Here is a 19,573-nt window from a genome sequence, read left to right as displayed (position 1 = left end):
ACTGCTCCCCACCCTCAGCAGGCAACAGTCACAGACCCACACACCAAAAGGACTAAATTTTCAAAGTCAAAAAAATTCTTCTTTTGGAAGATTTGCTTTTTGATGCTTTACAATAAAATGGGACCTTTCTCAAAGTTTATGTAAAACTAATGTAACAGAAGTATGGGCCGTCAAAGACTCCTGAGAAAATAAATATTAAAACAAAATAAAACAAACAAACAAAAAAAACTGCTGTGCTTAGCAGGACACATCACTAGAAACATCAGAGATTTTCTTGGCACAGAGAGGAGTTCCAAGAGTGAAACTTTGTGTTAGTGTCCAACATTTCATAGGCAAAATTAATAAACTGCAGACGGGCAAACTGTACTTGAGTTTAAGTCTGTATATGCCACACTATGTATCTGAAAAGAATGTATAAAAGTGTTCGCGTCAACGTAATGGATTTACTTAGCCATTAAACTGAATACAATTGTTGTTCAGTATCCTCGGGGATTGGCTCCAGGGCCCCTGAGTACACACAAACCCTGAGGATGCTCATGTCAGGACCTCAGCATACAAAAACTTTGCCCTCTGTAAATGCGGTTTTGCATCCCTAGGATACTGTATAGCTCCTACTGGTGTTTGCTTGAAAAGAATCCACATATTATTGGGCCCGCCCAGTTCAAACCTGTATTGTTCAAGGGTCAACTGCAGTTTACCACACACTTTAAAAAGCAGTTTTTACAAAGTAGCTGAATGGCTCTAACAGTTATTCTACAAGAAACCAATTTTATATGATTTCAATGAGTATGCCCTGGCCTTTGAGTTATTAGTGTGGACTTTAACACGCTGACTGCCACACTAGAAAAAAATTTTTTTTCCTTGGGGCCACAGTGCTTTATTATGAAAACAGAATAAAAGCTTTGAAAACAAAATGATTCTTTCTAATTTAATTAAATATTTGTTATTTTTTATTGTTTTCTGTATGTGAGTTATGTACAACTTGAAAAATAGTTCTTGTGGCTCCCAAGGTGAAGAGACATGTGCGTTATGTATGCTTCACTAGGCCCCAGGCTCAAACTAGCGTGAGTTAAATACAACTCACATGGCAGTTAATGTGTTAACCCAGCCCTATCTCTACCCAACACATGCAATGCATGCTGACAGAACAGCAAGTCCAGTTAAAGGGTTACTGAATTTGATAAACCACCTTCTTTAATAGCTGTTACCACAGTGTTTAGCTGCTCCTGTTACTAATGCAGATGGGAATTCATTGATATGATTAAATTTGATGGTATGATAATGTATGATAATCACGATTAATCAGAAACCCACTAGCAAGTGGAGGATGTTGGGTATTATGTCACCTGCATTTTAAACTGCATTCTTTCCTTGCAAGCCTGACAATGTGTGACAGCTAGAAGGATCTCCTACCACATTCGTCTGTTACTACTTATAGATCTGGTAAGAGAAAATGCCCATCATTTCTTCCTTAAGTGCTAATAATTACAAGGCATTGCGGCATGTTGTAAAAACAGTAAGCATTCAAAAGCGAGATTTTCTTTCCTGGAAGGAATAAAGTCTGGATTCTCGTCTTGCAAGGGCTATAATCAGAAAGAAATGTGATTTGATGCAGCAGCCTCATCAAACATGATTTGCATGAAATGGCGTAGAAGACATATCCAGGAAGTGTCAATCACCACCACCTGATACCACGCACCACATCGCAGTCCAAACTACCTGTGATGTGCTGTAACTGCAGAGTAAACACAGATGCAAATTTCATTTGCTGGGTCAAAGTAATAATGTAATTGCTAGGAAGACGAATTTAAACTTAAAAGTATAGTTCATTTTTAATTTAAACAAAGACCACTAAGAAATTATTCAGTAGCCAAATTACCTGATACAAAATATCATCATTTACCCAACACACAAACACAAAATCAAAGGACTAAATAGGTTTTAAAATACCGTAGGTCAAGAATCTTTAAAATGTTGAGTTACTTGGGAGATACATATAAGCTTAAAAATAGCAGCTGCACTGAAAATGAAAACAAATTAGTTTGGCAAAATCTCTAAGTGATACTTTATTCCAACAATTGACATTTTTGTGTTGCCTTTTTAAGTGGGCAAACATTAAAAACAATACAAATCTCTTTGAGGACAAATAGATGACTAGAAAATATACTTATGGATAAGAAAAGGATTTACAACTTCAATGACAAAAACATCAGGGATAGCCTTTGTAGAAAGAGAAATCAATTAGACTAACTTGTAAAACATAGAACATTTGGAATTAAAAATAGAATTCAAATAAAAACAAAGAATCTTACTTTCAAAAAGGGAAACAAACTAGCCTCCCTCTTCCACTTCCTTATTTGAAGGTAAAAAACACAATGTTTTGTGAAATTGCATTCAAAGGTCCTGACATGAACAGAAATGCTCCCGGCGAGTGGATTAGTGGAGAGCAGGAAGCCAGAGAGAAAAACCGGACGGAGTGAGGGGCCAAAGCAGCGGCACATCACTCACACAGGAACGTGCCCATTAGCTCGTGCAAGTACGTATTCACAACTCAAATAATGAGACATATTTTACATTTGGAAGATTAATATTCTGACATGAACATGAGTGTGAAAAATACTCATTCTCTGCTATGCCATCAATGAGATATGTTTTATAATTGCAAAAACAGATTCATAATTCTGATTTGAAAAAATAAAATGGTCAGTAGGAATAAAGGCTTGAGTGAGAAAAAAATGTTTCAGAGTTCTGCACTAACAGCTGTAACTAAAATTAAGTACATGAATCCAATTTTTAGATGGAAGCCTAAATCACAAAGTGCTTCACGGAATTCCTTAAATGAGTGACTAGGGGACAAAACGCCATCCGAGTGCAAAGAACCGGTGGCTCAAGTACCAAGAGATAAAGCAATTTTTCCAAAATGATCAAAAATAAGAATCCTTTCCTTAAGACATTTATCATTTTGACATTCAAATCTTTATTTTAAAAATTGTTTATTAAATTCTCTGCTATTCATTAACAGGAAATAAAAATATTAGTCTTACTACATTAAGCATAGCCTAGAATACCAAATTTTGGCCTAAGATTTGAATTTTTAAAAATAATTTTTAATAATTTAAAATAATTTTACATACTACGAAAATAGTGTTTCATATTAAGTTGCCTTGAGTTCTGTTGATTTTGAATTAAAAAACTAGATGTATTATCACTTAGCAAAATTTCTAGACATACTAAGTATTTCTAACATTTTCATAAAATTGTTAAACTGAATTTTTTCTTAAAAAACTACTTTCTTAAAAGTTTACCACTGTTGGGGAAGAGAGAAGAATGTATCATACATCCTTTAAAATTTAGAAAACTAGTGGTATTTCTGTCTATGGTCTGCCTTTTTTTACTCTTTAGTCAATTGGGTACAGAGCTCAATTCTGTAATTCTACTATGCAAATTCACATATGTAGTCTTCAAAACAACAAAAAGAAGTAAAAAATATAAAAATGAAAATATACACCCTTTCTCTACACTACTCATTCTATATGTAGGACTCCTGTTAAGTGGCAAGATGTTAGGAGCAATGAGAATGCCTTTAAAGGGTCCTAAGCGGAGAGAAAGGAAGATCACAGTGAACCTTCTTGATTTGCTCATTTGCAAATTTCATGTAAACTGGTGCATACATTTCTGAATTCAAATTTACTTTTGTGTACCACGGAAGTACACTGATTCAGACTGACTCTGGGATGAATGTGAAGTTAGGCTTCCTAACTTGAATGTGTTTGTGTGCAGTCATTTTATAAAGCAAGATTTAGTTTAGAGAATACTGACTGAACCCCAACTATAGAAAATGAAGAGCATCCAGCCATATATAAGAAATCTCCAAAGGGCTTTAAGCCACCACGATACTGTCTTCACTACTTTTAATTTTACTCAAGTGAAAATTAGCTTCAAGATATAAGTGAGGCTTCATTTAATTACGCTGGTTCATTTTACAGTTTAGGAAGTAGCACTACACAGAGCACGTGGCATTAAGGGGATCCTCATTAGATGTTTACAAAATTAAATTCGCATTCATAGCAACCAAGTTTAATCTAGTAGTAGAAAAAGAATAATTTTAGTCAACAAAGCTCTGGCTTACAAGTAAAATGATAGGAGATAGCCTCCCCAACAAAGCTTTGATGGACCTTTTAAAAACAGGATACCTCTACTGTAATTTTTTAAAAATAGATTCCACATTTGATTATTTTCTATAAGGGAGAATAATTTACAGAAATAAGTAGAGCACAACATTTTCTATACCACAACTTCACTGTAACTCCAGCATCTGGGGCTTAAAGAAAGGTTAAGTGCTGAATAGTGGTAAATACTTGACCTGAAGAGAACATTTCTCAAATTACATCACACACATACTAATTTCTAGCCCCACCACTTCCTATCACCCACAAACACTTCCCAACTCAAAAATAAAACATGCCTTGCACAAACTTTTCCAATTCCATATGCCTTGCAATTCAATAATATTTACCGTAACTTAAAAATAAATCCAATTTCTCACAAAAATTTTATTATCCTCTTGTGATATCCTCAAAGTATTTTGAGATTTTCCTTCTAGTATCAGATAATTACATCTGTACAATTGAAAATAAAAGTAAATGAAAATTTCAAGTGACTATTCTAATTTCTCTATTAGTAAACACATTTTTACAAAAACATTAATTACATAAAACATTGCTTTATGTTAATTTCTTAAACTATAACTTACTTTTCACATCAAATTTTATCCCCAGAATACAAATAAAACATGAAAATAGGTCCAAGAATGATTTTAACAGATGTTCAATTCTGAGACAAAACAAAAAGTACTTAAAATGTTTGTGTTTTACAATAACTAGCAGATAAACACCACCACAAGAAATATATTTAATGACTAAAACCATACATGCTTATCGTGAGTAATGCAATTAATAAAACTTAGTTTTTTAGACAAGTGCTTTGAATAGAGATTGGTACTTAATATTACTTAAATTTGTAAAAATAATTTTTAGAACTTGGTAAGTAAGCTAAAGAACAAATTAGCTAAATATAAGGAAATGAAATAAAAAAGAACTAGCTTCAGAAATCAGATTATAATTAATAAATAATAACTACAAATCAAAGAAGTTTCTAAAAAATACTCTGAACCTTAAATCCAATATTAATTTTTTTTGAATAATCACCTGATTATACACTCACATCCTTCATTTAAACCTTTCTACTAAATGCCATATATAAATGTTATCCACTGAAGTATCCAAGTTAAACAGTCAAGCAGGCCATTTGAGTATTTCCTGAAAATCAGATTCTTTAGCCAAATAGGACTATCTCTGCTTTACATAAAAATCACGTTACAATTTTGTGGCCTCGTACATTTTTTTCCCACACTTTTTAAAAAGACCATGTACTCACTCATTTAATAAAACCATGAACGAACTACTAATCAAACCAAAAATTCAAACAGAATGAAAATGTATATATTTAAACAAATGTAACTAGTTAACGGACATTTTTCTTCTAGCTAAAATATTTTAGAAGAATGGATAAAATTATGGAAAATACAGCAAAGTATGCAGGCCTGTGTATGTACAAATGAGGGGGGCAGTGAGCAAGGAGGGAAGGAGAGGGAATGTGTGCTTTCTTTTAAAGATATTTTAAAGTGAAAACCTTCATTTTAAAAATAAAATCAATGGCTCATTAAGACTTTGGAGGTTCTTTTAAAAATCAAATAGAGATCTCCTTTTTATTTGCTGGAATTTCATACACACACCTACGGATGTACGAATGCACATGTGCCCGTGCCCACGCCCACACACACACACACACACACACACTCTAATAAAGCAAAGCCCTCTCTCACTTAACACAAGGCAATAATAAAATCAAAATTCATATTCTTTAAGATGAAAGACATTCTACTGACGATCCTGATTCAACAATTTTACAGTTAAACAAAATTAATTCTACTCTCAAAAATCCATTGACCTTAAGCTTTTAACAAACATTTTCTACTGCAGAGATTATAGTCAATATTTACAAATCCTTAAAATTATATTTGGCTGGAACCCCTTGCATTTGCTATATTAATGTTTCTTAGTAAATGTATGCTCATCCCTCTCAGAGCAGAAGGAGCAGCTGCTACTCACTGGGAATCTCTGGGGTCCCACCGCGGGTCTCGGCTGGCTGGGGACCGGCAGTAAGGGCACTGCAAGGAAACACCGGGCGTTACACATAGTTTCACTCAACACCCAAACCCACTGGAAAAGGAAGACAATGCATGAAAGTTAATATAAAATATATGCCATGTGTACCATATGTAACACTTCAGCTAAGTATTTAACTATTTTAACAATTTCATAGAAGAAAGGGAGACAGCCGAAGTCTTCTTTTCAGCACACAATAATAGCACAGCCAAAGCTTAAATCTCAATAGTGAACTACCATTTACAATTAAAATCATCTTGCAACAAAAGAAGATAGTATTCCTCTACAATAAAAACCTAGTTTGTTTTCACATCCCTATCCAGGTTACCCAGCCTATTGAACCCCGGTTATATTTTTCTACCCCAATCATATACAGATTTAAATTTAAATCCTCTAGAATCACGAGAGAGAGAGGAGGGAAGCAGGAAACGGGGCAGGCAGAGAGGGGCAAATAGCAAACTCCACGAATGTTACAAACAACAATCTAGTGAACAATCTACTATGCCAAGACTTGTAGTTTATTTTTGTTTTAAACAAGCAGAACTTCCACCAATCTAGCAGAAGAATAAGGAATCAAATCATTTTTAAAAAGATATTTCATAATAGGAAAGAAGCTAGATGTTAGTTTCACATTTTAGGGCTAAATCAGTCATGCCTAAGCTCTTTAAAACTTACTGATCTTGATTTTGGAAAAAAAAAAAAAAACCCACCACTTAAGTGCTGGCTATATTTCTCATTAAAATGTGCTGGCAGATGCACCTAAGAAGCTCTCACTTCCTCAGGTGTTACGGGCTGAATTGTGTCTCCCCCAGACCCTCACACAAATTAGTGTGTTGAAGCTAAGCCCTAGTACCTCTGAATGTGACCGCATTTGGAGATAAGGTCTTTAAAAGAGAGATAAGGTCTTTAAAAGAGGTCGTTACAGTCAAATGAGGTCTTCATGGTAGGCCATAATCCAACCTGGCTGGTGTCCCCATAAGAAGGGGAAATTCAGACACAGACAAGTGTGCACACAGAGGGAAGACCATGTGAAGACACAAGAAGGTGGCCATCTACAGCCCAGCAGAGAGGCCTCAGAAGGAACCAGCCCTGCCCACAGCCTGATCTTAGCCTTGTGGCCTCCAGAACTGTGAGAAAATAAATTTCTGTTGTTTAAGACCCAGGGCTATGGCACTTTGTTATGACAGCCCTGGCAAACTAATACATGTCAGGTGAAGTTTATAATTTAGCAGCATGTTTTTAAGAAGATTCTGGTAAATGAGAAATATAAAGATGATACACCTTAGGAGTTAATCAAAATTACCTTAAAAATAGAATGTTAGTATAAGCTATTTTTTATTTACTATAATTACTCAAGGAATTCCATACATTAAGCCTTACAATTAACATCATAATTCCAAAGGTTTAATTTCAAGCAACAGAATATATGGGCCTGTGTCACTGCTTGATGAAACAAAATGTCAGACAAGATCAGGCGTGTTCAGGGTAGTAGGGCCATAGAAAAACACAAAATGTGACTGAGAAAAACCTACTTTTACAAGATGTAAAAATGGCAGAAGTCCATCCCTCCCTTGAGAGACTAATCCAACGAATCAAAATTTTAAAACTAGAGTGGGTCAACTTGCAAGACTTCATATAAAATAGAATCTACCCCTTCGATTCAATACAGCTAGTTGTACATCAATTATGTATCTGAAGCTAAATATTAGACTGTGGAGACAGACAAAACCAGAATATCTCTAACCTCAGAAGATTACAATGAACGTGAGAAAGAAAAAAACTACATATTAAACAATATAAACACATACTTTTTAAGATTAAGTACCAAATATAAAATACCCAGATTTTTAAGAACTTAATCATATGTACTACTTTACATTACCTTAGAATGTAAATGTCAATATCTATCAAATAATTCCAATACAATAAAAGACAGAAATGGGCCGGGCGTGGTGGCTCACGCCTGTAATCCTAGCACTCTGGGAGGCCGAGGTGGGTGGATCGTTTGAGCTCAGGAGTTCGAGACCAGCCTGAGCAAGAGCGAGACCCCATCTCTACTAAAAATAGAAAGAAATTATATGGACAACTAAAATATATATATACAAAAAATTAGCCGGGCATGGTGGCGCATGCCTGTAGTCCCAGCTACTCGGGAGGCTGAGGCAGTAGGATCGCTTAAGCCCAGGAGTTTGAGGTTGCTGTGAGCTAGGCTGACGCCACGGCACTCACTCTAGCTTGGGCAACAGAGTGAGACTCTGTCTCAAAAAAAAAAAAAAAAAAAAAAGACAGAAATGTTAAGCCTCTTTAACCGGGAGAATGAGAGCGGGAAGTTGAGGTAGGGCCTCTGGGAAACAACGTGATGGTAAAGAATGGATTTCTTACACAGAAGCCTCTGATGAGCTGGTAATTTCCATTTTTCTCTTGGGGGGGAGGGGGACCTGTGTGAAAAACGACGGAAGAGACAGAAGAGAAAGAGAGTAACAGTGGACAAAAGAGAGCAGCTGAGGACAAGGTGACGGGGCAGAGCACGACCTGGCCCGGCCCAGGGAGAAGCCGCCCGCGGGTCAGAACGTGTGGGCGTCTGTGTGCACGCTCTCCCAGACGGGCTCGCGGGCGCTGGGTCTCCAGGCAGGAGGACGAGGCCGCCCAACTGCCTCCCTGCACCACTGTGAGCAGGGGAGAATTTAAAACTTGTGATGTCACAGACCAGTCTAGCTGAACCTTAAACTTGAATATTTTATACTTAATTAGTTATATCCTTGTTGTACCATACGTTTTATGGACTAAGATTAAGTTTTCAATTCGTCACAATAACTGCTATAGTGAAAATCTGGAAACAAGTTAAATTTCCATAAAAACTGGCTTTAAATAAATAACAATATAACAGAACACTCTTCATCCTCAAAAAGAGAATATGTGCCATCAGGAAAAGATGTCCATGTTGTTAATTTTTTTAAAAAAGGTTTTTGAATGTACGTTTCATCTGCGTGCGGCTCTAAGAATCACTGGTTTAATCTGTGATAAATATCTTATATGTACAGGAGACATCTTGATATTCAGCCTCTCTCGAGGAACCGGGGATTTCTTACATAAGCTCATTCACTTACTACCAAATAAACAATTGCTTCAAAAGAGTTGCCTATCTGTACCCAGCAAGGACAATTTTCCCTCTCCCCAGGGTCACTGTACCAAGCGCTGAAGGTCAGAGGTATATTAAAGAGAAGGAACATGTGGCACTGAATCTCCCGGCTTCACGGTGGAAAAAATCTAGCTGGCTTTAGAGTTTACATTTTCATGCCTAACGGATATGTTAGGGTTTCCTTACAGCTTTACCACTCTGCAGCTCTAATACTACCTTACTTTTGTCAAGCCAAAAAAAATCTGTTCATCTTACCGACGGCCAGTTTTCCACTAAATTTTATAAGGAAATACACAATAACAATAACGCCGCCAGAAGTACAATCATTCTGACAAATTAGATTGACTGCAGCTCCAAGTTTAGGGCAACAACTGTAGATAACATGCAAAGGACTAACTTAAAGAGAGCCACCCTTCCCGTTCCAGCAGGCGAGCGTTCACTTGTTCACTAGGTGCACAGCCACCGAGGGAGACAGACGCCGTGCTGATCCCACACGCTCAGGGCCACGGAAGACGGTGAGGGCCCGGGCAGGAAGAGCTGTCACTGCACACAGGGACACGCCACAGAGTCAGTCAGAAGGGCTTAGGAAGACCCGAAAGAGGAGCCATCGTGCTTCACAACCTCATGTTTCTCTGCCGTGCCAAGTGGCCTGAAAGAGTGGTCTCCCAGTGCTGACCCACAGACCCTGTCAAGGAGAGTCCCTAACCTCCCACTCCAGGCCAGCCTGTCCCATCACAGCCCCCACTCCAAGGCTGCAGGACAACTTCATAATGCTTCTGACCCTGTACGTTAGCATCAGAGGGAACCAGGCCGAGTCCCAGGCCACTGACCATCTCCCACACTCGAAGTCCTATCTTCGGCTTTTCTCAACTTCCAAAATCTCTCTACCATATATCCTTTGGAATAACAAGTCCCCAGTCCATCGGTAGAATCCATGACATCCCTCAGCGCTGGACCCTTCTTGCTCTCCCCTGGGGCCCTCCGACGAGCAGCTGTCCTTCTCCCACAGCCTTCTCGCCAAGGGGCTGGAGGTGGGTGGGCTCCTTCTGGATCTCGTTGCTGACTCCGGACCCCAGCCTTAAATCCCACGGTGCCAGGTAACATCTCCCAGCACCCCACAGCCCCGCTTGTGTCTCAGGGAGTTCAGCTTCTGGTTCACAGCCGGTCTTCAACACTCATCCCCTCTGAATAAATGCAGAAGTGACCCTTCCAGTGCCTGCCTCTGGGGTCCGTGCCAACTCGGCCTTCATTTCTCGTGGCCATCTTACCAACGACTGCCACCCTTGTCTCCGCCACCTCCACGCAGCCCGATTCTCTGCACTGCCTTCTACCTTCCCACCTCACTCCCTCCAGGACCCAGATTCAAACAGTCCTTCGACTCTCCAGGGCTCTCCGTGACTGCCCCCAGCCCCGGGTCCCCTCTCCACCTGCATCTGCCTTACCCTCACGGTCCATCATCAGAGGCATGGCCCCCCACTGCTTCCTCATAATCCCACTGTCCATTCCACACCTACTACCTGTAGGTGAACACAGGTGGAGAGACGCACAACCACACAGGCTGGTCCTGCTTCAAACCCAGGACCATAATCCTCCAGTGCTCAACCTGCTATGCGGGGGCACGGCTGCCCTTCAGCTCCTCTCGAGGATGACTCCGTAGCTTCTCTGTTCAGAACTTCAACACGGCCTCCCACCTCCCCACTCCAACTGCTTGCTACTCCCTGAGAAAACTTAAGTGTCAGGAAAGAACTGACACCACACTCCTCCACCTACCCTCCCCATGCCCAGGTCTCAGCCGTCTGCCCCAGCTGCAGAGGACACCCCGCTCCCCTGTCTCGCAATCCCGCCTCTGTGCACACGGTCCCCGCCAAGACAAGTCTCATCTGCATCAGTGATTTTTTTTCCCTTCTCAACTAGCTCTCTCCTGTAAGTGTGCAATGTTACCTTTCTTACCTTAAAATAAAAACTTTCCCTCAAGCCCACTTCCTCCCAACAATTACCATCCAACTTCTGTTTGAGCAGAACACCGTCAAAGCCTGTCAATAAATGATCTCCCAACAGCAAAAGAAAACGCGTACCTTGAACGGGAGTCACCACCGTCCCTTTGAAGTGTGGGTTGATGTGTATGTTCTTGGGCTGCTGCGGGGTCACAGGAGGAGGGGTCATCATTATTCTTGGGGTCTCCATCTGGGGGGGCATGTGCATCCCCTGCGGCGGGGAGGGGTGGTGCGGATGCTGCAGGGGCAGCAGCGGCTGGAGCTGCTGCTGCTGGAACAGACTTCTGATTGGCTGCTGCTGAGGAGGCGGCGGCGGCGGTGGGGGAGGCTGTGGCTGCGGAGGAGGAATCAATCTTGGAGAGTGAGTCTAAAAATCACACAAAAAAGAAAAAAAATCACAGAAATCAGCATTTAAAAGGAAAGTAAAAGAATGCTGTCATGTTATAAATTTACATTGACTCAATTTTCAAAGTTACAATTTTAGAAGTAGCTCATAGAAACAACTTGTACAAAAAGAGCAGGATAAATAATCTGTTCTACCCATTCACAACGAGGGCTACTGTCTCACAACTGAGTCAATCTCAAGGAAAGGAGTGAAAAAAAATGACAGTCCCAAAACACTCAGCATGAATTTTGAAAAGAAAACATTCCCGTTCAGCAAACAAAACTGCCACACTGAACAAAGCATTATCCCAGAGCAGAAGGTATCCTGGGCCCTCCTGGGCCCTCCCTGCCGGCAGCCCTGATCCCCCCCCTCCAGGAACTCCGGGAGTAAAGGTGGAACACACATCGGGAACCTGCTACAGAGCCCAGGCAGGAGGACAGGACAGGTGGAGGTGGACTCCATCAGGAGAGGAGGTGGACCAGAAGGAGGTGGACTTCATCAGGGCACAGGGGGAAGCTTCTGTGACAAGGTGGCGTCTGAACTCGGCAATACAGAAAAAGGAGACAGAGGCCACACAGTGAGGGACGGATATCCCAAAAGAAGCAGGGCAGCAGAGACCCACCTGCTTGGTAAACTAGGACACCAGAGTGGCTTCAGCCAAGTATTAAAAAGAGGAGGAAAGAAGGCAAGGGTGAAGTGACACTCAAGACAGTCTAGTGTCAACCAGGCACTAGAGAGAAGGAAACCAGCAACAGCAACAGCTGCCAGGTATGAGCCCTCCCACATTTGGAGTGCCTACTGTAAGGTCAGTACAGAAGTAGCTGACCTAACTCCCAACAATCCTATAAAGTGGATCGTATTTATCAATCTCCTTTTCCAAGATCAAGTAGCAGGAAAGCAGAAGGGCTGGAACTGGAATTCAGGCACTCTGACGCCACAGGTTTTGCTTTAACCACTAATCAGACTGGCCGCAGAGCTAACGACCCCAGAGGCAGGCACTGGAAGGGTCACTTCTGCATTTATTCAGAGGGGATGAGTGTTGAAGACTGGCTGTGAACCAGAAGCTGAACTCCCTGAGACACGAGCGGGGCTGTGGGGTGCTGGGAATGTTACCTGGCACCGTGGGATTTAAGGCTAACGAGCAGTAAGTAGAACACTAGTAATTCAGCCATGTGATTTAACAAGTCGTTTTCCCTTGGATGATGCCAAATTATGGAGGGTTTCTGAGTTCCAAGTAGATGATCTGTTATCACGCCATACACAATGTGTAGAACAGGGATCCCTGAGGGTCTCTTTGGCAGGAGGATGTTCACACAGAGCACTGTGTGAGGTGGACTAGGGAAAGGAGATGGGAGCAGACAGACCATCTAACAGGCTACGGCAAGAGTCGGGTGACAGAAATGGCCACAGCCTGATGGAGAACAAGATGACACAGCAGAGGAACAATGAGAATTTTCAGACTAGACTGAGTACGGCCTTGGCCCACCTGCCCTTCCTCAGGGAGGACTTTTCCAAAGATTCCAGTAGCAGCCCAAATGCGCTGGCACCCAGGCTCCCAGAATCCAGCATGTTCCCTTCTCTAACTCATCATGTTTGTAACGTGCACATCAGAGCAGGGATCCCGTCTATCTTGCTCGCCATGGCCAGCACATTCACCAACACAGGGACACCCAAGTTCAATTTTAATTGAACTGAGAATGTCCACAATGCATGGTCATTAATTCAAGAACACAACGGCGTTTTTTTTTTAAAAAGGTCACGTGTTTGTATAAACAAGTGACGTTCAAGGCCTGTGACACATGCATGTGGAGAGACACAACGGCAGGTGGGAAAAGGGAGCTACTACAGCTGGAAAGAGGTGAGGCTGGAAACCAAGACTCGCACAAAGATGCCAGACGACAGCAAGGGTACCGCTGCCAGGTGAGAGCAATGTCCAAAAGCAGGACTAAGAACAAAACCTGGAAAAACAATGCAATTAAAGAAAAAGTATTTAAAAACTGCTAGAAGAGCAGATTTTAAATATTCTCAATATAAAAAATAAGGTAACTGATATATTAATTAGCTTGATCCAATCATTCCACAATGTATACATATTATAACATCATATTGTATCCCATAAATATATGCAACTGTTATTTGTCAAGTGAAAACAGACATTTAAATTAAAAAATAAAGAAAGAAAGGGAAGATCAAAGGAGAGAAAAAAGGACCATTCTAGAAGACAGGACAGTATAACTAAAATCTTATACACCTGAGAAAGAGCTGCACAAGAAAAAGGAGATGCCCAGGATGCCCACGGCCCCAGAGTGTGGTATCTGACAAAGGTCAGGGGCACCTCTGAGAGCACAACTCGGGACAGTGGAAAGAACGGAACCAACCCAGGAGGAAATGGGTAGAAGCAGAGACATGAGCCAAGAACGTTCTTTCCAGAACTGAGCGGGTGACGAGCAAGGGGCCAGAACAGCTCTGGGGTGGACAGTGCGTGTGACAGAGGGTGGTGTGATCTGGGAGAGAACACAGCTGGGGGCAAAGTAAGTTCATTTCAGAGGGCCCTGACCTTTGACCACTGACTAGCAAAGATCAGACTGTGGCTCTCAGTCCAAAGCTGTGCTGGACTCGGTCAGGGCAGCTCTCTGGTTTACTCCTCATTCAGGTAGTTCTACCAGTTCAGATTAGCCACGTTTAATCCAGAGATACATCATGTCAGATTCAGGCCAACTGACGCTTCTATGATGTTTGTAAAACGTTCACACATTCTCTCAGTTCAGCTGTCTTAAGGAGGTAGGCGACACGTCCTCCCTCTCTTTGCGGATAAAGACAGAGTTCAGTGACCTTCCCAGGACCACAGAGACACAGTCACACAAAAAATGGTCTCGTGTGTGGTTGCTTTCCCCAAGGAGGCCAAAACAACTGAATTGGCTGTTCGTTGAGTGGCAAGTATAGGCTTGGGGCGGGGATAGAGGACAGGGAAGGAAAAAAAAAAAAAAAGAAAAGAAAAAGAAAGAAACGAAAGGGCTAGCCTTTTTGCTGTCAGACATGTTTAAGAACAACACAGTTGTGTAAGCAAACAATGGTTACTAATGCCATCAAATTCTGCACGCTATCATATAATCGGCCCAGCTACTCTTCTTCCCTTCCTTTACATCAAAACAGGAATTCTCACGCCAAAACAAAAATCATCTTTTCTACTTTGTTATTTCACAAACAGATGCCTCCTAAAATATGACATTTCTACACAGAGGTGAAGTTTGGTTTCTCCCTCAATTTAGATAAAAATGTAAGAGGGACAGACATAGTGGACACATTTGTATTAAATACATTTTTCTTTGAAGGTTGACTTCTGAAGGAAAAAGCCATAAAATCTCAAAGCTTAACTAAAAGAACAACAACAACAAAAAAAAATCACAATTCCTCTGTCTTTGCTTCTGAGATGTCCCACTTTGAAATACTGAGGAAATTCTAATTCGGTTGAAATTACAAATACATGCTTTGTTCCTAAATTATGAAAAATTTTTATGGATAGGATATGGTGATTATGAGAAATTGCTATATAAGAAAAAAACTATGGTAAAAAGTATAAAGGAAAAAATATTTTTATAAAATAAACAACTAGAGCCTAAATCCTGCAATAAATTCAGTATTCTACATGCAGTGCACTCAGGAGAAGCCCCTCTGCAGAGGCTCCACTGCGGCTCCCGTCATTGGAGGGCAGCAGGTCGCACCTCAGCCCGCCCTCTGGAGTAGTCATGGTGCAGGGTCACTTCTTCCTACCAGGTGAGTGGAGGACTGAATTTCTAAGACTATGTAGACATCGCATGTAGACTATGAAGCAGAAATTTCAGTCATAACTCCTATTACAAAACTTTAATTTCAGACTCAGAAGAGATCAACATACAACAGCACACCCACAAAAGCACACTTTCATTTGTTTTAAAGTTCTAGGATGACCACGATAAAATCCCAAATTACCACGATGGGAGGCTGTGTGGGAAGCAGCGCGGGTCTGTGGTCCTTCATCCTGCCTCTCTCGCTGCTCTCTCTCCTCTGGTCCCCCACGCCACGACACATCAGCGGGCCTCCGCGCCGGCCTCCCCGCCTGGAGCCATAGCGTCCCTGTTTATGCTGTCGTTCTCTTTCTTCAAATTCAAGTAATGCCGCTTTGGCCTCTGCTGAAAGCTCTATTTGAAAAGATGCATATGCATTAGATACCTTCCAGTAGCCCCAGCTAGACTTACGGGGAGCAAACGGGAAAGAAATATGTGACAATGAAACTCTGGAACAGTACGTGCTTCACCCACAGTAAATACTGAACTAGCAGTCGCAAGGGTGACACAACCGGCGACACTCACTGCCCGTTAGTGAGATCTGTTAAACGAAGACAGGCTTGCTTTGTAATAAAATGCAAGTATCACCAATAAATTTAAATTGTTTTCATTTGAGACCACTTACATGTGCTAAAAAAGAGGGGATGAGGTTAAATGTAACCATTGCCCTTAAACTGCTAGGCATTGTGCTAGCATTTCCTCTCTCACTGAAAGTATACAACATGGGTCAGGAGGTATCTCCATCAGTCCTACACCAGCACGATTTTCTTATTAAAGCCAGCATTATTAGTACACAATGGCACAGAGATTTAAAAAACAAATTCTTGACTGCTGTCATTTAAAAACAAAACATTAATGAACTCACTCTGAAGTTGAATAATTAAAGGTAATTTCACAAAGAATAAAAATTCATTTAATAATATTTCATTTCAAAGATCCATATTTAGTTTTTTACAAAACTTTACTCTGTGAAGAAAGATCTCACATATGCATGCAGTCTGATGCAGAAGCCATATCAGATGACAGCAAAGTCACGTAAGAAAAAACTCCTGCAAAAACATTTGTGGAGCAGCCGCCAGCTGCTCACTGCTCTGCCCTGCGCTTCAAGGATACAGAACGCACGGGCTCTGGCCCTAAGAAACTTCATAACTTCATATGGAACATTATTCTAAAGGCCTAGGAGGGAAAAAAACATTGTATCCACATGTGGTCCCTCAACTTTACAATAATATCTAAATTATGAAAATATATCTTACATTAATAAACGTACATTTTCTAAAGATGGCACTGAATACTACTGAGAAGGCGACTCATGTTTTCTTCTCCAGTGAAGGGTGAATTTTAAATATTACCAGAGTCTACCTCCTACCTTGAATACCATCACCTCCAAACTCTTCCCAGATCTCTAAGCCACATTTCATTTTCTTGAAATTGTTACTGTGGTGTTCCCCTCCCCATCAAATGACTCCAGATCCCATTTGAAAGAAAATTTAATCTCTTTTTAACCAGCACAGACTTTTATTCTAATCTTGACTACATGATTGGTTCACACACACATTTTATGCAGTGAATCAGCAATTATTTTTCTAGTGGTTCTGAGTGTCAAGATTAATTTCGCTATCCTCAGTAATAAAATGGTTTCAAATGACATCTTTAATCAGCAAGTAAAAATGCTTTCCTCCAATTGAGACAAGCTGTCACAAAAGGTCACCAAAATATGACAGGATGGAAATTACATTTGTAACTTCAACTGAAATGTTAATTTCCCTTTAAGTGTTTTCTGAACTATGTCCAGACTCTAAAGCAAAGAGATATATGGCTCAATGTAACAAAGTTTTACACTGTATTTCCAAAATGTTAAAATATATATATATATTTGCATATAAATAATCTTATGATAGTTGGAAATAAATACTTATAGAACACACAACTTAGGCAAAATAAAAATAACAAATGATAGTCTGAGATTTTTTTTTTTAAAAATAACAAACACTTTTTAAAAACCTTCCAAATACAAGGAACACAGTGTAAACCTAGGAGAGTAAACTACTGCTGGCATTAATGGCATTAATAATTTTGAACTGTTTATCACTAGATAAAAAAAAATATTTTTCTCACAAATTCTTTGCCTTAAATGAAATTAACTAAGGATATTATTTCAAGAAAATATTATGTAGGTATAACAAGCCAGTTCCTTAGACTAAAGCAAAAAAAAAAAAACACAATAATAATTCAACATATACTAATGAAACTTAGAATAACACAAAATCTGAACACCTATCCATACATAATGAATTAAAAAGCCCCTGAAATAAATTCAGTCTTTCATTTATGGCTTACACTGCTCTCACAGACAATCTGAGGACCACTTCCTAGAGCAAAAGAACAAACAGCTCTGGACTTCCGGGCCTGACACTCGAGGGATGCTCCCTGCTCAGTGACACCCTGGCTATGGGCATTTAAGGGATGGCTATGGGCATTTTCATTCACAATAAATCACTCCCTTACACATATACATACGCTCTAGCAAGCCTGCTCAACTGGGATCCATGAGGAATTACGCACTCACCCTATGGCATCCTTTGTATGTAATGAACTAATTTATCCCCTACATAGTTTTGTGCCATCCCTCGGAAAATTGTCACTCAAACCTTTTTCTGTAAGGTTTAATTTCCAGAACCCTGGTTGACAAAAATCCTAACCAATTAAGATCTTAACCTCGATGAAAGCCCAAAATCGTATACTCGGTTTCTTGACTGTGGAGACAGTCACATGTATGAATGTCTTTTATACGTACCTGAATGTAAAAAAAGATCAACAGTAACCAAAACTCCTTCCTAGATTTTGAAGAGAACTCACTATTTCACATGCAGACTTTCAGGGATGTCAGAGCACTGTGTGATTCTTCTTTTGAAAGGACAGAGTATTCTTGACCATTCATCAATGGTATCACAAAAAAGTTGTTTTTTATTTGTATTCAAAATGTTAAAAAGACATCATTTGTCAAAAAATACATACCATATGAGATGACATATATACTCTAGTAGCAAGATACTTTAGAGCCATTACAGAGAGGAGAAAACAGCTTTATACAATCAAATAAATACAATTATGTCTATACAGAACCTGAAACTGATATTTTGATCACTAGGAGCACACAAATAAACTGATAGGTAAAAGTTTTTGCAAATTTCTTGTTTACCAAACACTGTAGCATCCTCTTTTTCCATAAACATTTTCCTCATATGTAATATTAATCTTTTATTTGGGGAGGTGCTAACGGTAATAAAGGTGCTCACTGTTTTAGGAAACCAACCATCTGATGGACAGAAAAACGCTTTTCTGTTTTGGGAATAGTACTAACTTTGCAATTACTGGAAAACTCATGTTTCCAAACACTAAGCTTAGAGTTCACAAATACAACCAGAGAAAAGTACTTCTCTTTGTTTGAGACAGGGTATCACTCCATTGCCCGGGCTACAGTGCAGTGGCATCATCATAGCTCACTGCAACTTCAAACTCCTGGGCTCAAGCCATCCTCCCTCCTCAGCCTCCACACTAAGACTACAGGTGTGGGCCACCATGCCCAGCTAATTTTTCTATTTTTTGTAGAGATGGGGTCTCACTATGTTGTTCAGGCTGGTCTTGAATTCCTGGGCTCAAGCAATCTTCCCACCTTCGCCTCCCAAAGTGCTGGCATTACAGGTGTGAGCCAGCCAAAAGGTATAAGTGGTCCCCAGATTACAGAAGAGATATGTTCCTGAGAATGTCTTTAGGTTGGATTTGTATGTAACTAGGATCCCTGATGAACAGCACATATACGGTAATAAAAATAATTATAACACTATAATGGCTCATATGTGGTAATAATAATACATTGTAACACTGTAATAATAAAAATAACACTCCTGTACTGTAATAATAAATTACAGAAATGATTGTGCTCTTTCAGTTCCAACAAACAGAACACAAAAAATAAACTCATACAAAAAGTTTAGATAGGA

At 40.0% G+C, this 19,573-nt stretch overlaps 1 protein-coding gene across 3 annotated transcripts in view; it reads right to left on the bottom strand.

The window, feature by feature from the left end:
• The window catches only part of RBM33 (RNA binding motif protein 33), a 114,759-nt gene that overhangs the window by 47,798 nt on the left and 47,388 nt on the right, over positions 1–19,573 (bottom strand). For 2 of the 3 annotated variants that reach the window (XM_069462373.1, XM_069462374.1), the window contains 3 exons: positions 15,715–15,923; positions 11,442–11,694; positions 6,171–6,229 (listed from right to left, as the gene is read on the bottom strand). In XM_069462373.1, the coding sequence (XP_069318474.1) occupies positions 6,171–6,229; positions 11,442–11,694; positions 15,715–15,923 (521 nt within the window). Of the gene's footprint in view, positions 1–6,170; positions 6,230–11,441; positions 11,728–15,714; positions 15,924–19,573 lie in introns of all 3 variants that reach the window. The other variant, XM_069462372.1, reaches the window with a different exon arrangement.

The sequence above is a fragment of the Eulemur rufifrons genome, chromosome 29 (genome assembly GCF_041146395.1).
Source record: "Eulemur rufifrons isolate Redbay chromosome 29, OSU_ERuf_1, whole genome shotgun sequence".
NCBI classification, from domain to species: domain Eukaryota; kingdom Metazoa; phylum Chordata; class Mammalia; order Primates; family Lemuridae; genus Eulemur; species Eulemur rufifrons.
This window is presented reverse-complemented; position numbering and strand designations above follow the sequence as displayed.